Source organism: Hemibagrus wyckioides, unplaced genomic scaffold (genome assembly GCF_019097595.1).
Source record: "Hemibagrus wyckioides isolate EC202008001 unplaced genomic scaffold, SWU_Hwy_1.0 Contig14, whole genome shotgun sequence".
Taxonomy (NCBI): domain Eukaryota; kingdom Metazoa; phylum Chordata; class Actinopteri; order Siluriformes; family Bagridae; genus Hemibagrus; species Hemibagrus wyckioides.
This window is the reverse complement of record NW_026690774.1, coordinates 245,632-265,826: the sequence shown is the minus strand read 5'-3', so window position 1 is coordinate 265,826 and position 20,195 is coordinate 245,632. Positions and strand designations below refer to the sequence as shown.

General features: G+C 39.8%; 1 protein-coding gene and 2 non-coding genes across 3 annotated transcripts; all 3 read left to right on the top strand.

The window, feature by feature from the left end:
* Positions 1-348: 348 nt before the first annotated feature.
* Positions 349-421, top strand: trnaf-gaa (transfer RNA phenylalanine (anticodon GAA)). Its single transcript has one exon. It is a non-coding gene; the product is annotated as a tRNA-Phe (tRNA).
* An 8,635-nt stretch (positions 422-9,056) lies between these two features.
* Positions 9,057-9,141, top strand: trnar-ccu (transfer RNA arginine (anticodon CCU)). The gene has a single exon. It is a non-coding gene; the product is annotated as a tRNA-Arg (tRNA).
* A 1,150-nt stretch (positions 9,142-10,291) lies between these two features.
* On the top strand, positions 10,292-15,198 carry LOC131349845 (polyadenylate-binding protein 1A-like). Its single transcript, XM_058385332.1, has 6 exons — positions 10,292-10,355; positions 13,625-13,792; positions 14,013-14,206; positions 14,316-14,407; positions 14,638-14,785; positions 14,944-15,198. The coding sequence occupies exons 1-6, from the start codon at positions 10,292-10,294 to the stop codon at positions 15,196-15,198; spliced, it is 921 nt and encodes a 306-aa protein (XP_058241315.1).
* Positions 15,199-20,195: the final 4,997 nt, after the last annotated feature.

Here is a 20,195-nt window from a genome sequence, read left to right as displayed (position 1 = left end):
GGCCGAGCTCCCTCCTTCCTTGGGAATGGTTAGATGTCTCCTGTAGAGCTGGTGAAGTGGAAGGCGTGTTAGTCGCACGGCAGATCATTTGTAGTGCCCGTGCCAGGCTTCCTCCTTGTCTGGCCGAATGACTCGGTCATCTTCTTACCACACACGCGTAACCCCACCAGCGCCCTCGGGTAGCGTGGGATTTGAGTGGCGTAAGGCAACCATGCCTTCTGTCTATGCCCTTAAGGAAAAAGCTCTACCGCTTTCGAAAGAAGTTTGCCTCTCCAGTCTGGACGTGGTGCGCAGTCGTGCCGACAAAAACCTGATCACTCACACGTACAGGAGAGCCCTGGTGGAGGTGCCGTAATAGCTCAGTTGGGAGAGCGTTAGACTGAAGATCTAAAGGTCCCTGGTTCGATCCCGGGTTTCGGCAGCTGTAGGCAGTGTAGTCTACCAGCACAGTTCTGCAACTTATGCCTCAGACTTGAAAACAGCAAAACATGGAAATAGCGCAGGCTAAAGATCTGAAAGCCCCTGGTCCGAGTCGAGAGCAAAAAACTCGGATGCTACAGAACTCTTGGGTTCTCGTTGAACGCTTAGCCTGCACCCTTCAGTTTACGTGACTGCATGCCTTAATGCCTTAATACCTCTGTACGAATCATTGGCAAGGCAGCTACCTAGCCCGCATGCCATTAGAAAACCCCTGCTTTTGACAAGGCTCCTTGGAAGTCCTGCCGCCTGACGAGGTGGCCGCACCCTGAGGTGAATGGACGGCAAAGCATGTCCTAACGAGTCCTAACACACTTCAAACGATTCCTAACGGAAATCCGAACAATTCCTAACACAAATCCTAACAGATATCCTAACAAGTCCTAACAAATCTGAACGGCGAGTCCTAACGGGGCAAAACGCTCATTGGCTGAATCAGGGGGTTGGGGCGGGGATAACCTCTCATTGGCCGAAGCAGGAGGTTGGGGCGGGGCTGATCTGTCATTGGCCGAAGCGATATCACGTAACTTGCGTGAAGGAGGTGACTTTAGTTCGCGATCCTGACATATATATTTACCGCTGTGACAGACATATTTACACATATTTAGTCTCCTTTCGGACCTTTCGGCAACCTATCGGCACCGTGCAGGTGAGTACAGTCTTTGATTTGGCTAACTTTATTGTTCAGTCGTTGGTTAGACTATTTTATTATCTGTTTCGTCGCGACGAACATTTATATCGATTTATATTGATCCGCTTTTGCTGGGCATGATTTTACTTATACTATATACTGTATAGTCAAAAAAAATCAGTTATTAGGCTGATGGTATCCTAAGTCTGTGGATCCCATCCTAAGTCTGTGGATACCAGTGTTAATGTATTCATTAATAGAGTCTTCGGAGCACTTTTTTTTACGTTGCCAGGCATGTAAATGTATAACTTTTTTTTCTATTATAACCGCGTGTTCGTGCCAAATTTTTGCGTTTAGAATAAAGGCCAGACACGTCCCTCTCTATATTTGGCGCGAACACTCGGTTGTAATAGAAAAAAAAGCATTTACATTCAGATGTCTGGCATTTGGCACACACTATTATCCAGAGCAACAAAAGTGCTCTGAAGTCTCTATTGATGAATACATTAACACTGGTTCAGTAGGTCACAGACTTAGGATACCATCAGCCTAATAACTAATTTTTTTTCCACTATATTTTCATTTCAATATCTGTTTTTTTTTCACTATATTTTCATTTCAATATCTGATTTTTTTCACTATATTTTCATTTCAATATCTGATTTGTTTCACTATATTTTCATTTCAATATCTGTTTTTTTCACTATATTTTCATTTCAATATCTGATTTGTTTCACTATATTTTCATTTCAATATCTGTTTTTTTCACTATATTTTCATTTCAATATCTGATTTTTTTCACTATATTTTCATTTCACTATATGTCCTACTGTGTACGATTGTTTATTTGATAAACACATTCTCTGTGTACATGTTTCCTGACCTTTGTACCCTGTTATTTCATATATGTAGATATGACTAAGACGGGTAAACCAGACACTTTTTGGCATGACATCATGTGCAAGTATGCCCAAGGGAAGTACCACTTCACAACAGGCAAGAAGCCGGGGTCAAAGAAGTGGAAGGATGTATTGCATTCCATCAATAACTGTCCATTACACAACAAGACTCATAGTCACAACATCTTTGGGCAAAGTATCATTTGCAAATGCGGTTATCACAAGGTAGGTTATGATAAACTTCCACTGCCATTACTAATTTTTTTAAATTTCTTCCATGTTTTATTCTTCATAGCAGAATTTATTGTCAATTAAAAAATACATTGTTTTGTTTAAAAATTCACTGGCATACTTTATGATCTGTGGAAAACACTAATGCTTTTTTTTTTCTTTTTTTTTTCAGTCAACTCAGCAGACAGGGAGTCAGCCAATACAAACAGCCCCTCAGACCAGCTCAGCAACGCAGCCAGCACCTCTGACCAGCACAACGGTTCGTCCAGCACCTCTGACCAGCACAACAGTTCGTCCAGCACCATCAGTTCGCCCAGCACCTCTGACCAGCACAACGGTTCGTCCAGCACCATCAGTTCGCCCAGCACCTCTGACCAGCACAACGCTTCGTCCAGCACCATCAGTTCGGCCAGCACCTCTGACCAGCACAACGGTTCATCCAGCACCTCTGACCAGCACAACAGTTCGTCCAGCACCATCAGTTTGCCCGGCACCTCTGACCAGCACAATTGTTCGTCCAGCACCATCAGTTCGTCCAGCACCTCTGACCAGCACCACAGTTTGTCCAGCCACTCAGACCACTACTCAAGCAAGTGAGCATAAGATGATCACCTGTAGTTTATGCAAAAAAGACATTGTTTTGGAGCATTTCTCTGGACATCTCATAGACTACCATGTCGAAGAGAGTTGTGACCAATGTGGCACAATAGTTCAGGGTGCAGTTGGAATGCTTAAGCACATTGAAAATGATCACCATTCCACCAGTGCTGCAGATCAAAGAATGACAACTGTGGTGCCACCTCCAGCTCCACTCAAAGAGGCATTTGCAACTCATCCTGAAGAGCGACAAGAAGCTCCACGAAGTGCTCCTCACACATCAACCACGCCTGAAATCAGCATAAAGCCTCCAGAAGTGAATTGGGTGAGTTTTCTCCCCAAGCAATTCTGTAGAGTTATTAAACCAGCAGTTCAGAGGTGGATAGCGCAGTGTCTTTATGACAGTACAGGACAGCTGAAGCAACAATTTTCCCAAAACTGGTTTCATCCACCAAGTCCTGGCAAGCCTGGAACTTCACCTCCTGATCCAGGCAGCTATTTCAGGCAGCGAATGTTTCTGTGGGCACCAATGCGGATGTGGGGCATTCCTATAAAATGCACTGCATGTAATATGAAAATGCACCATTCAGGGATCTACACAAAAGTGAGGGAAGTCATTGACATTGACTCCAGGTATTATCTCATTGGAGCAGACTACCCTCGCTGTAGCAAGTGTAGGATTCCCATCTGCCCTTGGAGTATGGAGGTGCTACAACAACTTGATCCTTCCCACAGAAACAAATTCCTGGCTGTCCTCACCACTCAGCTTGCCCTTGACAGGAAATGCGTGACTTTGTTGAAGTCAAGGACTGCAGGAAACAGCTCAAGTTACTTGCAGGAGTCCCTACAAGAAATTCACAGTGAGGAGTGGGCAAGACGAACTGTAGAATACCTGTCAGACTGTGAACTTCACAAAAAGCGTTGTGCCCTGATCCAGTCTGAGGCAGTCTATCAGCGGCCACCACCTTTCAGCCCCTTACCCCTGGCCCAGTGGTTTGAAACCGTTCATGCGAATGAGATCCTTGGTCATCTTGACGAGCTAAAGGGTGTCATTACCTCAACATATGGTAGAATCCTGAAGCTTGATTCTACAAAGAAGGCAAGTACACATATATTTATGTTATATATATATATATATATGTGTGTGTGTGTGTATGTGTGTGTGTGTGTGTATGTGTATGTAAATATATATATTTTTTGCATTGTGTTTGTATAGATCACCAAAAAGCTTGCTGGTGGCATTGCAGACACAGCTACATGGATGACCAACATTGGAAACGAGTTTGGCCAAGTCCTGAATTGTGTCCTGACCACTGGTGAGGGAGCTGGTCTGGATGAACTGTGTCAAGGTATAGTTAAGCGCTACATGGATGCTGGGGAGGCAGAGCCAGAAGTGATTTATGTTGACAGGGATTGCTGCAGTGAGACAGGTGTGTGACAATCTTTCCCTACCAAGAATTCTGTCAATTATTTTTTTTAATTTCACTTCAAAATTGAAATAAAAAAAAAATGATTCATTGCTTCTCTGCATAAATTCACTTATCGTTTCTCATTGGTACAGGTGTAACCCCAGTTCTCACCTGGTTTCGACCATGGAAAACCAAAGTGAGACTTGATATTTTCCACTTCATGAGGCGCTTCACTTCTGGTCTTACAACAGAGCACCATCCACTGTTTGGCACATTTTGCTCCAAGTTGTCCAGCTGCATTTTTGAGTGGGACAAGGATGACATCTGTCAGCTTAAAGCAGCAAAGAAGGCAGAGCTTTTAAAAAAACATGGCAGCCATATTCCATCTGAAGCCCAAGTTCTGTCAAGCATCACCTCCAGTGAGCTGGCCAAACACTGCAGGAGGAGGACTCGTGGGGTTGAAGAAACACGGTCAATGATACAAGGATTGCTGGACTCAATGTGGGAACTGACAGACACCACAGGTTTGCGTCTCATAAATCCAGAGAGCATGACACATGTGTGGGAGGTACAACAAAGGCACTTGCCATGCATCCAAGATCCACCTGGTGTACAGCTTTATACAAAACTGGGCACTGGGTTAAAGGGCGACAAGGTCTTGGATGTTCTGAGGTGTGGCAGAGGGTCCTCTTCTCTGGAGAGCTTCCATCACCACCAGTGTAATTTTATTCCAGGTAAACTGAAATTATGTGAAAATATCATATTTGTTTAAATAGATCTTTCACATAAATCATTTGTTATATTTACATGGTTGCTGTTGAATTCTTCATCTTAAGAAACTCGATGTCTTATTCGTTTATCACTGGAAGATTTCCTAAGGGTGAACATGTGATTCATTATTTACTAAATGCAGTTAGTATTTTTATGATCATTTTGTCTTTATAGGGTGGCGATGCAATGCTCTGCACACACAGATGTACATGCTTGAGGGTGTATCTAGATGGAATGTCAACCGAGCATATCAAGCTGTCGACATGAGTGGTACATCACAGAGTAAAATCTATGATGTACGTCTGATGTCTCAAATGAATGCCTTCAGCAGCAGAGTCCTCGGATGTGCCCTCCTGCCAGAATTCACACCCCCTGGGAAACCCACCGGTAAGATTCATCTAACTACTTGCTTGATGATAGACAAACATAGTCAGGGTTTAGGTAGCAATGCTTTTTCAGAGTTTATTGAGACAGACAGGGAGTCAGACACTTGGATTTGTCATTATCTATGGTATGTGTGATAAAAGGCATTCCGTATGGGTAACAAAAGGCATTTAACGATGGACGTCAAAGGTGTCAACAGAGGTCACTACAGATGGGCTAATGACAAAAGGCGTTGTCCATGGGTAACAAAAGGCATTAACGATGGACATCAAAGGTGTTAACGAAGGTGGTGGCAAAGTTCACTACAGGTAGACTAATGACAGAGTGTCTGTGCACGACACATTCTTTATTCAATCTTTGAAGACTTAAACAAAGGATATAGTGGTCATAAGATAAGGTCATAGACAAAAGACATCACAAAATTAGCACAGAGCGTGTCAAGATATATTCAAAATATATCACTTGATAAACAAAATGTGTTATTTAAATATTAGCAGATGGATTACAATCCAAGTTGGCAGTTTGACCAAATCTAACGTGATATCACTGAATGTGAGGTTGTAAATTTATTCAGTTTAGTTTGCTTTCTTCTGCCTATGTGATTTTATTTTTCTTACTCAGTGCAATTTTCATAAGCGATTAAAATTAATGGCAAATAATTAACAATAGATTGTTTGTTAAAAATGTTACATAGTCTGATCTACTTCTCTTAATTCAAAAAATATTTAATGTTTTTTATGATAGGTGAGCATATTGCTGTGGAGTACTTGCTGGCACAGTCCAACAGAGGGGATCTGCTGGCTCCTCTGCAGCATGCTGAAATAGGCATCACTCTGCCAGAGGTGCAGGCTGAAGTTCAGGAGGATGAGTGCCTGGATGTCACAGTCTGTGATGTGACTGATATCAGTGTAGACACTTCACACACCTCCAGCAGCCTTGACATACTTGCTGACTCCTCATACCAGGTAATGTGACTTTTTTTTAGGGAAAGTTAATTTACAGTTGCTCTTTATGTTGAATTGTCACATGAATCTACAGGTTGTAGATTCTAAACAAAATCTACATTTTGTTTAGAGTTTTTGTAGTTTATTCCTGACTAACAATGTATAATTTAGGAAACCAGTCTTGGAAGCAGTGGCCCTCATCTTACTGACAGTGACACTGAGGATATTTACTCTGGTGTGCCCGACGCATTGGCTCCGGTAAAATGGCTAAAGTTTGATAATCTGTAAATTGTGAAGAATAATTTATCAGTTTTTTTTACCGAAATTAAGGATTTTTTTTTTTAACAGGATAGTCGTTGTGATTCAAGGGGTGTTCTTGGATGGGAGGCAGTGGATGACTTGGCAGGGTACCTTGTCAGCCTCAACCGCACCATTACTGCTTTATCAACCAACGAGATAGCAGAGATCTTGCGACTGTATTCCTGTCTGCATGCCATGGACCAAATCCCCTCCAGATATTCACTTAAATCCAAGAAAAAGACCTTGCCAGGTCCATGGAGAGCTTCACGGAAGCGTAGTGGCTCAGCCCCTGGTCAGCAAGCGGCTGAGAGGTGAGTTGACCTTTAGTGGATGCACACATTTTGTAATTTACATACAGACTGTGGAAGTATATTTCTGACAGTTCTCAAAGGAATTGTGTAAATTATCATGTCACAATAGCAATTACCTTTCTTATTTGAAAACTGGCAGACGCATGTTCGTGTAAACAAAAATAAAAAGTAGTCGTATGTGATTTGCATTTTCTGAAATAATATTCTGTATATTTTGGTGATGCTGTTATTGAAACAATTGTAGTGATAGAATATTGATCATGCATTACACAAACAATGCATCTGTTTATCCACAGACTGTTCATGACTCATGGCCAGGCTGCCCAGAGACCTGATGCCAACAGGATTTCTGAATGTGTTGCCCTCAAGCTTTTGAAGGAATACAGGGAAGCAAGGAATAGGCCTAAAGACAACAAGGGAAAAACCTTTCCTATTCCACAGGCAATCGTCATGACATACAGTCACATCAAGCAGCTGCTTGAAGACTGCAAAGAGCTGCTGGACCGGACCAACCTGGTTTTAGTAACCATAAATAACACTACAGTTTCTTCTTGGTGAGTTGGGCTTCTGTTCTCTACACTCAGTTCAATGATGAAAGCTTTGCAATTTTTTATTCTAAAATGGATTTGTTTTTTCAGGCTGCTTGATCGGCAGAAGAGAACTGACCGGGACACCTTGCTACAAGGAGTGGACCTTCCCCAGCAGATCAGTGTGGCAAAAGATTTACTGCCAAAACCTAGAGGGCTCCCATCAACACCTGTTCAACATGGACATGCTGTCATTGAGTTCCAGGAACCTGAAAATCTTGAGGGTGAGGCAGTAATTCGCCGCCGTAAGCATGCAAGAACAGAGACTACAGCGTCACAGAGTCAGGCAGCAGGTGAACCCTTCTGGCCTGGGGTCCAGCAAGATCCTGATTGGTTTAACTGGCCTGGGTTTTCAGATCAGCAGGGTCATCATCCATCAGCGCCAGGACCTCTGCCTCAGGGTTGGTCATCCTTTCCGCCTGCTCATCGGCCGTCAGCTCCAACACCACATTCCCAAGAATGGTCCACCTTTCCGCCTGCTCACCGGCCATCAGCTCCAACACCACAGACTCAGGAGTGGTCATCCTTTCCACCTGCTCATCGCCCATCAGCTCCAACACCACAGACTCAAGGGTGGTCATCCTTTCTGCCGGGTCCTCAGCCATCAGCTCCAGAACCGCAGACTCAGGGGTGGTCATCCTTTCTGCCGGGTCCTCAGCCATCAGCTCCAGTACTGCAGTCTCAGAATCGACAACGTGCATGGAGACTGCGAAAGGCAGAGCAAGAGGATCAAGAGCGTGTGGCAAGAGGGGAGCCACCAAGGAAGCGGCATTCTAAAGAAGGCTATGAGTACAAATGCAAAATATGTGGTCAGTCAAAAAACAAACTTACTGGCCACACTCAGGTGAAAGGAAAATGGTACTGTCCAGCATCTGGGAAGACCATTGAGCAGTGGAAAGCCTCTCTATAGTCTATTTTGTAATGACTTTTGTAATTTTGTTTAAAAAAAAAAAAAAGACTTGTAATTTTGTAAAAAAAAAAAAAAGTTTTGTAGTTATGACTTTTGTAATTTTTGTAATGACTTGTAGTTTTGTAAAAAAAAAAAGACTTTTGTAAAGAAAAAAAAAAGACTTGTAATTTTTTTTTTTAAAATTGTAATTTTGTTGTTCTTAATAATAATTATTGTTCTTAATAATAGTAATATAATTACATAGTAATAAATAGTTATTATTGTTATTAATACTTGTGCTGTTATTAAGTAAAGTTTTTAATTGTTTAAAGGGAATAAAGTTTGTTTGGAGAAATAAGTGTCCTGTGTGGTAATCTTTTAGTTTAATGAAAGTATACAAAGAATTTAATATTAAGTGTAGATATATTCTTGTTGAAAAAAACAGAATATTATTGGATTTGGGAAAAATAAGGTGAAATAAATCTGAGCGTTGACCTTTCAGTAATTTTTTTTGAGTAAAATCTAGTAGGAGAGTAAAAAAAAAAAAATCTCCTCCTCTTTCCCCCCCTCCTCCCTCCTCCCCCCCCCCTTTTTTTTTTCTTTCCCCCCTCCAGGCAGTCCCTTTTGCCCTGGCTTTGGCCGAGAGGTTAAGGCGATGGACTCCTAATCCATTGTGCTCTGCACGCGTGGGTTCGAGTCCCACCCTTGTCGTGCGTGTGCTTCCTCTTTACTGCTATGCGCCACACAGCGGCAACTGAATGCTCCCCCAGACAGTCGTGCAGCGTGAAAACAACAGTGATCCGACTACTTTGAAAATCGTGCAGTGTGAACTCGGCATAAGTGTTTCACAACCTTGGGCTGCATTCCCATGCTGGTTGGACACACATGCTGTAAGTTCATATGAACAAGCCACTTCAACAGGAGGTGGAGGATATGGACCGCCAATCCACGTTTCAAAATTAAGCTCTACCCCACCCCACAACTTCAGGCCCAGTATAGAACACACACACACGTATACATAAAATGTTTTTTCCCCATGTTATGAGACTAATTTAATGTAATGCTTTCTTTCCGCTTCCAGGAATCAAAAACGAAAACAAACTGGAAAAATAAAGAAAACTGAAGAGCTGACTAAGAAGCAACATGAAAAGAAAAAAAGACAGTGGTCAGTTATTTTTTAGTGCCATGGTAAAATGCTTCATGTTTTTTAGGTAAACGTTGAAATGTTGTCCTGTTTATTCCTGTTTTAATGTTTTTCTTAATTTTTTTTATTTTTGGCTTTTGTATTTTTGAAGCACTGGACAATAAAACTGTTTTGAACTTGAATGCATGATTGTGTAAATATTATCTGTTTCTTTCTGCATTATCTCAGACTAGTATACTTATTATCATTACCGAAATAATTAACCTCATTACCGAAACTCATGATTATTAGATGTTAATTTAATTAATAGAGATATAGTACTTTGATTTTAAATGCATGTGCAGAATCTTAAAATGATGTTCTCTCAGGTTTGTCACGTCATTTTGAAAAAATGTCAGGTTTCTTCAAAATATAAAGAAAAAATGTTTGTAAATTGTGGACGGTGTTGCGGTAATGAGAGAAATCAGTCAAAATTTAAAAAACTGTTAAATTAAAAATAAATATGATTTCAGAACTTGAAGTAACTGTGCATGACTATTAATAATCCATTTTTAAAACTGTGAATTTAAAATTTTAAAGAAATTTAAATATTGTGAAAAAGTTCAATATTAGAGACTCATGGTGTCGCACTCTAATCAGCTAATTAACTTAAAATACCTGCAAAGGTTTCCTGAGCCTTTAAATGTCTCTCAGTCTGGTCCAGTAGGCTACACAGTCATGGGGAAGACTGCTGACTTGACAGACATCCAGAAGACGGTCATTGAGACCCTGCACATGGAGGGTAACACACAAAAGGTCATTGCTGAAGAAGCTGGATGTTCACAGAGTGCTGTGTCCAAGCACGTTAATGAAATTTGAATGGAAAGAAAGTGTGATAGAAAAGGTGCAACAGGGATAACCGCAGCCTTGAGAGGATTGTGAAACGAAGCCCCTTCAAGAATCTGGGGGAGATTCACAAGGAGTGGACTGCAGCTGGAGTCAGTCGCATTCCTTGTGTCAAGCCAGTCCTGAACCAGAGACGATATCAGAGGTGTCTTACCTGGGCTAAGGACAAAAAGGACTGGACTGTTGCTCTGTGGGCAACACGTCCTCTTTTCAGATGAAAATAAATTTTCCATTTCATTTGGAAATCAAGATCCCAGAGTTTGAAGGAAGAGAGGAGAGGCAAAAAATCCAAAGTTGCTTGAGGTCCAGTGTAAAGTTTGGGGAGTGGTTTGGGGAGCCGTATCATCTGCTGGTGTTGGTCCACTGTGTTTTATCAGGTCCACAGTCATCTACCAGGAGGTTTTAGAGCACTTCATGCTTCATTCTGCTGACCAGCTTTATGGAGATGCTGATTTCATTTTCCAGCAGGACTTGGCACCTGCCCACACTGCCAAAAGTACTAATATCTGGTTTAAGGACCATGGTGTCCATGTGCTTGATTGGCCAGCAAACCCTGTGAAATCCCATAGAAATCCCATAGAGAATCAGTGGGGTACTGTGAAGAGGAAGATGCGAGACACCAGACCCAACAACGCAGAAGAGCTGAAGGACGCTATCAGAGCAACCTGGGCTTCCATAACACCTCAGCAGTGCCACAGACTGACCGTCTCCATGCCACGCCGCATTGCTGCAGTAATTCATGCAAAGGGAACTCCGACCAAGTATTGAGTGCTGTACATGTTCATACTTTTCAGTAGTCCAACATTTCTGTGTTGAAAATCATTTTTTTAATTAGCTTTTTATTGGTGTAATATTCTAGTATTCTGAATTTTGGGTTTTCATTAGATGCAAGCCATAATCATCAAAATTAAAAAAAATTAAACACTTAAAATATATAAAAAATATATCAGTCTGTGTGTAATGAATCTATATACTATAGAGTTTCACTTGTTGAATTGAATTACTGAAATAAAGCAACTTTTCGATGATATTCTAATTTATTCAAATACACCTGTGTATATATGGTGGGGGGGGGAACAAAATCTCTGCTGCCCTCTAGTGGACAACTCTGAACATAACCATGACGACCACGATTTGACCAAGCAGGAGTAAAATAAAAATATATAAAGGCTAAAAATATACATTATAGAAATATAACATACATATAATAATAAAAATGCTTTTTATTACAAAAGTACAGCTTTTGTATAAATATATAATCACTGCCCGATGCCTGTGGGTCATTATACACAGAATCGAACTGAGCAATTATTTTCTTTACCCGTGTCACGAAAACTGAAGGACGTCATAGTACGGGTTTTTAAACTGTGGTCAGCCCTGAATAGGGGACAATGTCATTTATTTGTTGCTGCTGTTTCTTCTTCTTCTGGTGTCCTTATCCATGAGAGACAGAGAGAGAGAAAGAGAGAGACTTTGACTTTTACAATCCTTTTATTTACACATAAGTCACATAATATGTGGTAAAATCAGGGTGACTCAGTAATTCAATAAATACATTTTAAAATATTTCAATAAATTAAGTTAAGACACATCAGTGAATGGTGGATTTAGTTTAGCTCTGGTGCAAAGCAGGGTTTCTCTTCTGCTACAGAGCACAGAGCATTAGCATGACACCACACTGTCTCAAACATCTTCACATCATTCATCTTTCTGTAGAAATTAAAATCAATTAAAATTCTTGATTTAACAAGTCTGAGGAAAATTCTCTTTGCATCAGTCTGTATAGGTATATCGCCATTTTTGCCTGACCAAATATAAAATTGATCATTTGAAACTGTTCCTCCTGACGTACTTAAAACATACTGAGAGAGAGACAGAGAAAAAGATCTTTATGTGGTGGGTATGAGAACCCTGATTTGGCTGATGTGATAATTATAGCATCATTACAGATAATACAGTCTATCTGTGTAAACTGTGTGTGACGGATAAAAAGTGCAGCTTTGTTCCAGAGCTACAGTATCCTATAGTAATGTTGTAAATGCTTGATTCTGATTGGTCAGATTCATTCGTTAATAAAAAGGGTGTGGCTGGTGATATGTTGAAGCTTTTCATGAGGAAATGTGTAATATATTTGGAAGGAGTCTCCAGTTTAGTGTTTTTCTAATAAGGTTTGTTTGTGTTATTTTCAGTAACAGGATATGTTTTAGATTTTGGTCTAAAACTTTAAGAGCAAAAAATCAAGAGTTTGGTGAGATCATGATCCTTTATAACTGGAATAATGTGGATAATTTGCTTCGGTGATGTTCCACAATATTGGATGCAACTCAACAACAAAAGATGTTCATTAATTAGTAAAACATTCTACACCAATTACCCATAACATCATGACCACCTGCCTAATATTGTTTTGGTCATCCTTTTGCTGCCAAAACAGCCCTGACCCGTCAAGGCATGGACTCTACTAGATCCCTGAAGGTGTGCTGTGGTATCTGGCACCAAGATGTTAGCAGCAGATCCTTTAAAGGAGAAGTTCACTTCCAGAACAAAAATCTACTGATAATTTCCTCACCCCCTGGTCATCCAAGATGTTCATGTCTTTCTTTCTTCATTAAAGAAATGATGTTTTTTTAAGAAAACATTTCAGATTTTTCTCCATATAGTGACCTTCAATGGTGTCCTGGAGTTTGACCTTCCAAAATGCAGTTTAAATGCAGCTTGAAAGAGTAGTGTTTACGTTAGGTTAATATCTATGCATTGAAAATATAGTCAGTGAATGTTTTTTGGGGATTAATTGCAGCTCAGCCTCTTTCCTGTCCAGGCCTATACAGTGTTTCTATATTAATATTAAAAGCCATTTTGAATTGGATTCATTATTGGGGTTTGGAACTTAACTGTTTAATGTTAACTGCTTACATGATGTCATGAGGTCATGTGACCAATTGGCATCATGTAGAATTCTGAATTCTGTTCAGAACATCACCTGATGACGTACATAGCAACCATCCTCAGACCACCTTTAGCTATCGACAGAGAAACAGTGCCCCTTGTGTAGCAGCGATTTTACACCATTTAGCAGCATTTTTACAGCATTTAGCAGCGGTTTCACTGAGTTTAGCAGCATTTTACAGCGTTTAGCAGTATTTCACCACTTTTAACTGTTTTATACAATGGCTGCACTGTTTGTGAAAGATCTTCACCCTGAAGTATCAGAGGTGATACTTTCTAATAGATTTAGACCTTCAGGACACGTCCAATCTGTCCACATTTGCAGGGACAGGAAGACCGGCTCTCCTCTCGGATACGCGTACGTCAACTTTCGCTATCGAGATGACGGTAAAACAAACCTTTTCTTTTTTCTACACTGTTTCTTACCTGTTTTTGCAGCAGATTTAAGGCTACATGTGTAACTTCTGTAGTATTTTATAGTTTTACTATATGGATATGGTCATGTTTTAAATGGTACTAAAAAGATATGAAAAGATATTTGGATGAGTTATATATAGACTATAATAGACTTTAATTAAAAATGAATGGCTTATTTCTGTTCCCTCAGCTGAGAGAGCCATCGATATGTTCAATTTTGAACTCCTCCTGGAGAGACCCATGCGTGTCATGTGGTCAAACTGGGAACCCACCGCCAAGCCCATCAAGGGAGGGAACATATTCATCAGGAACCTTGATTGGTCCATTGACTGCACCTCCCTGTTTGACACTTTCTCTGTGTTCGGGAGGATCGTGTCATGCAAGGTTCGAGCTTTGAGCTGTTATATATGAATATATATATCTGAATAGCTGAATATCTGTGTTTCATGATTAGTGTGGTGTTGTGTGTTGACACGCTGTGTTTCTCCTGAAGGTTGTGGAATCAAAAGGTTATGGGTACGTTCAGTACGAGTCAGCGGAGGCGGCGGAACGGCTGAACGGAAAACTCCTGAACGACCGCAAAGTGTAAGTCACATGTAAATTAGTGTCTTTTTACCAGCCAGGGTTCAAATATCAGGATTTTTTACATTCCTTTTTAAACTAATTGCATTGAACTCTTTATATTGTCGAAACAGAGATATGTTTGGTCTTATGAGGGTATTTCAGTCAACATCAGGTGGTAATTCCGCTGCTGAGGACATAACTTTTAACAGCAGGGTTTAGATTCTAAGTGCAGCTTCTCTGTTGTGTTACAGCACCATCGAGTACTTCAGGTCTTGGGAGGAGCGCAAGGTGGTGGTGCGCAAGGTGGAGGTGCGCAGGGCAGAGGAGAACAAGGTGGAGGCACGCAAGGCCGAGGAGGCCAAGGTGGAGGTGCTCAGGGCCGAGGAACCCAAGGTGGAGGTACACAGGGCCGAGGAGCCCAAGGTGGAGGTACACAGGGCCGAGGAGCCCAAGGTGGAGGCACGCAAGGCAGAGGAGCCCAAAGTGGAGGCACGCCCCAGTTCCCAACACCAGGGCAATAGAAAATTTATCAAGAAGATTGGCCACACCATCCACAGAAAGTGCCTGCAGAGAGCACCGAGCATTGTGCAACACTGCACAATGTACCACCAAAACTGCTCCAACCAGTGCTGCCTCCCTGGTTTGAAAGGAACACCCCGGCTGTTGAGACACCTTGTGCAAAGGACACTGTCCAAACCGCCGAGGCATCTGCTTCAGAGGACATTGTCAACACTGCTGCCTCACAGAATGTCCGTCCCGCCGAGTCCCCTGCCCCAGTAGACAAGCTTCCTCGGTGGAAACTGTGGAAGTAGTGGAGACACCGGTCTCAGAGGGACATGTGGAAGCAGTGGAGACAACGGCCTCAGATGACAGGGTGGAAGCTACTGAGACAGCTGCCCCAGAGGAAACTCTGGAAGCCGTGGAGACAGCTGTCCGTAAGGACACAGCTGTTGACACAAGTGTCTCAGAAATCAGAGTTCCAGCTCCACTTCAGGTCCGAAACACAACAAAAAGCAAACACACAACAATAACAATATTCTGCATGCTAAATATTACATGCTAAATATAGTGTATGATTATGTTTCTGATATTGATTCATATTTAAATGGATCATTACATCACATCACAGTGAACACAGGAAATAAAATGAATTTCTGACTTCTGTCCTCAAGAGGACTTTTAGAGATGGAAACAAGAAGAGAAAGAAGAAGAATAAGAGGAAGAATTTATAAACCCCATCATTCTTCTTCTTCTTCTTTTTATTATTACTATTATTGTTATTTTTTTATTCCTCTTCTTATTGTTATATTGTTATATTATTGTTATTATTATATTTTTAATTCTTATTCGTATTATTCTTATTCTTATTATTAATATTAAACCTTTATTGTAATTCACTTCATTATTCACTGACATTATTGTAAATAATAATTACTTACACTGACATTATTGTAAATAATAATCACTTACACTGACATTATTGTAAATAATATTAGACCTGATTTTATTTTACCTCATTTGTATTTTCATTAAATTTTCAAAATCAACTTTGTGTATGTTTATTTATTTCCAAGAACATTTAAATCTACTACTATAATCATCTAATAAATCTTATAATCTAATAAAAATAAAATAAAAATATACTAGTGAGGATAGACGGATAGACGGACAGATACTAGTGAGGATAGATGGATAGACAGATACTCGTGTGAGTATAGATGGATGGATGGATAGACGGACGGACGGACTTTATTGATCCCATAAGGGAATTTTTGTGTTACAGCAGGCGGTTTCTTTATCAGCATTACTGTAGTCCCCCAATCAAACATATACGCAAAGCCGAAATAAAATGAATTAAGATCAATTTAGCAATAAAAGAAATATACAATGACTTTTAACGCATAATAAATATTTCAGAAATATACTAGAACACTATGTCAAAATACCATACTACACTATTCCATACTACACCCACTATTATACTGTATTAAAGTATACTATACTTCACTGCTACACTACAATACAATATAACACTAAACTATACTTAAATAATAATGATGAAAACTTTTTTAATCGTTCTTTTAAGCATTTTAATCTATCATTGCTGAACACTTTTGTCTCAGCAACATTTACTTCTACCAAAACCAGAGGGTTCATAGCAGATCTTGTTTATAAATATAAAATATGAATAAAATAAAATAAAATAGATACTGCACTATATTACGATATAATATTCTACGCTATACTTTACCACACTATACTACACTATACTATATAACACTATAGTACACTTCTATACCACATAGCACCTTACCACATAGCACCATAGCATATCATATATATATATAATGAGAGAGAGAGAGAGAGAGATAGAGATAGATAGATATAGCTTTGATGCCTTGGTCCACCTTGTCCATCAGTGTATCATGCTTGTGTGTTTTACTGTGTTCAGTCACTTTCTCTAACAGGACTTCATCCTTAACCTTTGGGTCTTGCAAGTATGACTTTGTGTCAGCTCATATAGTGTCACCCTGGAGACCAGGGACATGATTTGGAGCTCTGCAACATATTTTAGTCCGGACTCAGCTCTTTCTAAAGCAAAAAGGGTTTGCTGCATCAGGTCCATGGCTAGCACCAAAAACAGAATTGGTGCTTCCCTTGGCTCCTAAACAGCATGAGTGAGGGAGTGGTACAGCTCTTTGGTATCCTTCTCAATGTAATGAGTCCATTATATCTGTCTGAGGGTTAAACACATATGGTTCTGTAACTGCCTGATCATTTTTTACTTTTATTTTAATGAACTCATTATTTATTTTAATGTCAGGCTTGTATATTTTAAGGTTGCAACATTCACAACTACTAAAGTTAACAATTCAGTTCCTGCTGAAAGACTAGAAGACATGTTGCATTCAGGTATGCTTGTTAAATGGACCATCATCGTTCAGCTGGACGTTCTGCTGCCAAAAGTAAAGCTGTTGAAGCCAAGCACTATATTTAAGTTTGATTTGGGGATACATTTGCTGTGAGCAAATGCCCTTGAAAGTGAAGAAAATGTAATAATAAACATTATTAGATTTTTTATAATTACAGCAACACTGTGGTACGGGGGTGGGATGGTTCCTCAAGACCTCAGACCTGCTGTAATGAAAATTGCAGAAAGTGAAAAAGTGTTTATCTGAGAGCTTTTGAGTTAATTTAGTATAAGATGTATAGAAAGGGAAAGGAAAGACTTATACCTTTTTACAGATACACAATTCATTTGGGAATTACTTTTCTTTTGCCTTTAGATGAGGTGAATTCTAAGGAATAAGATAGCTACTTGGAGATAGATGGATAGATAGATGGATGGATAGATGGATAGATAGATGGATGGATAGATGGATAGATAGATGGATAGATAGAGTTTTAGATGGAATTATTGGTTTGGTTATGGATGTGGTTTAAGAAATATGAGCAAATGGGTTGATTATTCCACCCACTCCGGATTCTGTTTTAATTTCAATGAGCAGTAACTGCTGGCTGGAGAATATCCATTACGTTAAACATGGATACTTACATGGATTACATGTCACAAACATTTCCTTTTTATGATCTGAGTAAGAGTTTCTTCCACATAATACAGAAGTGATTGTTGCCCCTGGTTTTATTTATTCAGGGTTTGGACTGCACTGTAAGATGAAGACTCCTCCTTAGCATGACATGCCAACTAATCAATCTGTACAGATTACAGAGTATTACACAGATTATAAAGTATTACACAAACTAAACAGTAGAGGTGTATCTAAAGGGCAGGCCAGGAAGTTGGGGTGTCAGGCAATGAGGGTGCGGCTGCAGTACCAATTAGATCTGTGAAAATCAATGTCAAACATTTTGAACACAAAATCACACAAACCTATAATTTAATTTAATTTAATTCACATTTCAATGTATTTTGTGTGATTAATGTAGCAGGTGATGAATTATACTTTGTAGTATATATTTTTCTGCTTTGGCAATGAGGGAGAGTGAGAGAGAGATAGAGCATTTAACTTACATGGCTGTGGAGAAGACAGGAAAGGATGGGAACAGAAAGAGACTTGTGTTTACCACTGAGTCAAAAATCATGATCAGTAGACTGACCCCTACTCTGGTCAGCATGATACCTCATGTAGAAGGGGTGGGGAACAGCTTGGCACTAAGCAGAGGGAGGGTTGAAGGCTTTATCCTATTATTTACATTACTATGATTACTTAAATAAATATTTATATTTGTTCCTATTAGAGCCTCATTCTGATTATTTTTAGTCATCAGTATATGTATAAAATTTTCCTTTAAACACAAACAATGTTTCACTCATATACAGATCATTTTTAAAGAATTTCACAACTTTTAAATGGTTTACTAAAACGTGGAAAAATAACAAATAACATTATAGCATATGTGTATATGACATTACGTATATAACAGAAAGACAGAAACACAATGGCAGAAAAGAAAGGATCTCCACATTGAAGTGATAAATCGAGATGAAGGTAATATCATAAAATGGTAAAGTATATAATCATTATACAAATAAGTTTATTCATAAACAATTCTATTTATCTATATATTATCTATAATAATAACTTATGGGAATAGGGGGAGAGGGATAGGAACAGAGGGACTGATTAAAAAGGGATAGATTAATAAGGGAAGAATGATCTTAAGGGCTAAGCCCTTCTTCAGGTCCTGGGGTTCACTGTACAAACCTGTAAAAAAGGAGAAGAGATTTTTAAAATATTAATTTAATCAAAAATAGAAATAAAATTAATTCATACTTAATTAATTAATGTGGAGTCTGAGCAATGTAGGAAAAAGAAGTGAGAGAAAAGAACATGAAATGAAGTGGAAGAAAAGATGAAGTGGGTAAGGGGAAAGACATTGCTCAGAGCTCCTCCAAAATGTCCATCATCAGCTGGACGTGCAGCTTGAGGAGTCGCTGAACTGTGGTGGCTAAGGCTGCTGGGTCACTGGTCAGCTCCAGAGGCTGAGTGAACAGTACTTCAACAAGCTCTGTAAGGTAATCCTATTGACAAATGACACACACATCCAACATAGTGTCACTGAGTTTAAGATACAATCCCGAGAATTTGTGTATCGTGGCATCAGAAGATATTCAACACTTACAATAAGCACTGTGAAGTACAGCTCTGCTGCAGGCTCCCACACGTCCACGTCCCACATGCTGAAGAGCGCAAGCAGGCGCTCCAAGAATCCTCCCTTAAACTTTTGGAAAGAAAGACAAGCTTCATTAATGCCATGTCTTATCAGGTTTTAAAAATATGGAAAAAAGGAAAAGGGGATCAAATAGACCATGTTCTGAAACTCAAACATTGCCTAGAAATCTCCTGATAAGACACTTACTGGCTGAGGTTTTGAGCCATTTATAAAGCAGCCGAAGAGAATCAGCTCATAAAAAACATCCAGGAAGTTGTAGTGGTGATCCTGCACAGAGCAGAAAAATTACAAAAATAAATTAGCTTTACATATTGGACTCCTGTTTTCTTTATTAGCAAAATTGGTTATGTTTAAACATCTGCCATTTCACACAGGCGTTTGTTAGCTTACACAGGAGCTGAGGTCTGCTTTAATCGATTCCTGATTGGAAGACGTCCTCAGGAATCGAATCAGGGCCTCGTAGGCCAACAGCACACCAACTACATCCTGTTCAAACAAACAAAAAAATCTCTGTAACTAACTTTGGCTATGACTGAGTAACTGAAAGGATTTTCATCACAAAAATCAAACAGTCTTTCATCATTCTGAAGTCACCTGGTTGTTAGCTGCTGCC

Bases quoted from the DNA above. Each gene is read 5' to 3' on its own strand.
- LOC131349845 (XM_058385332.1), top strand. From the start codon at position 10,292: ATGGGGAAGACTGCTGACTTGACAGACATCCAGAAGACGGTCATTGAG. The intron at 13,793-14,012 runs GTAAAACAAACC...CTGTTCCCTCAG, and splicing joins CTTTCGCTATCGAGATGACG to CTGAGAGAGCCATCGATATG. The intron at 14,408-14,637 runs GTAAGTCACATG...GTTGTGTTACAG, and splicing joins CTCCTGAACGACCGCAAAGT to CACCATCGAGTACTTCAGGT.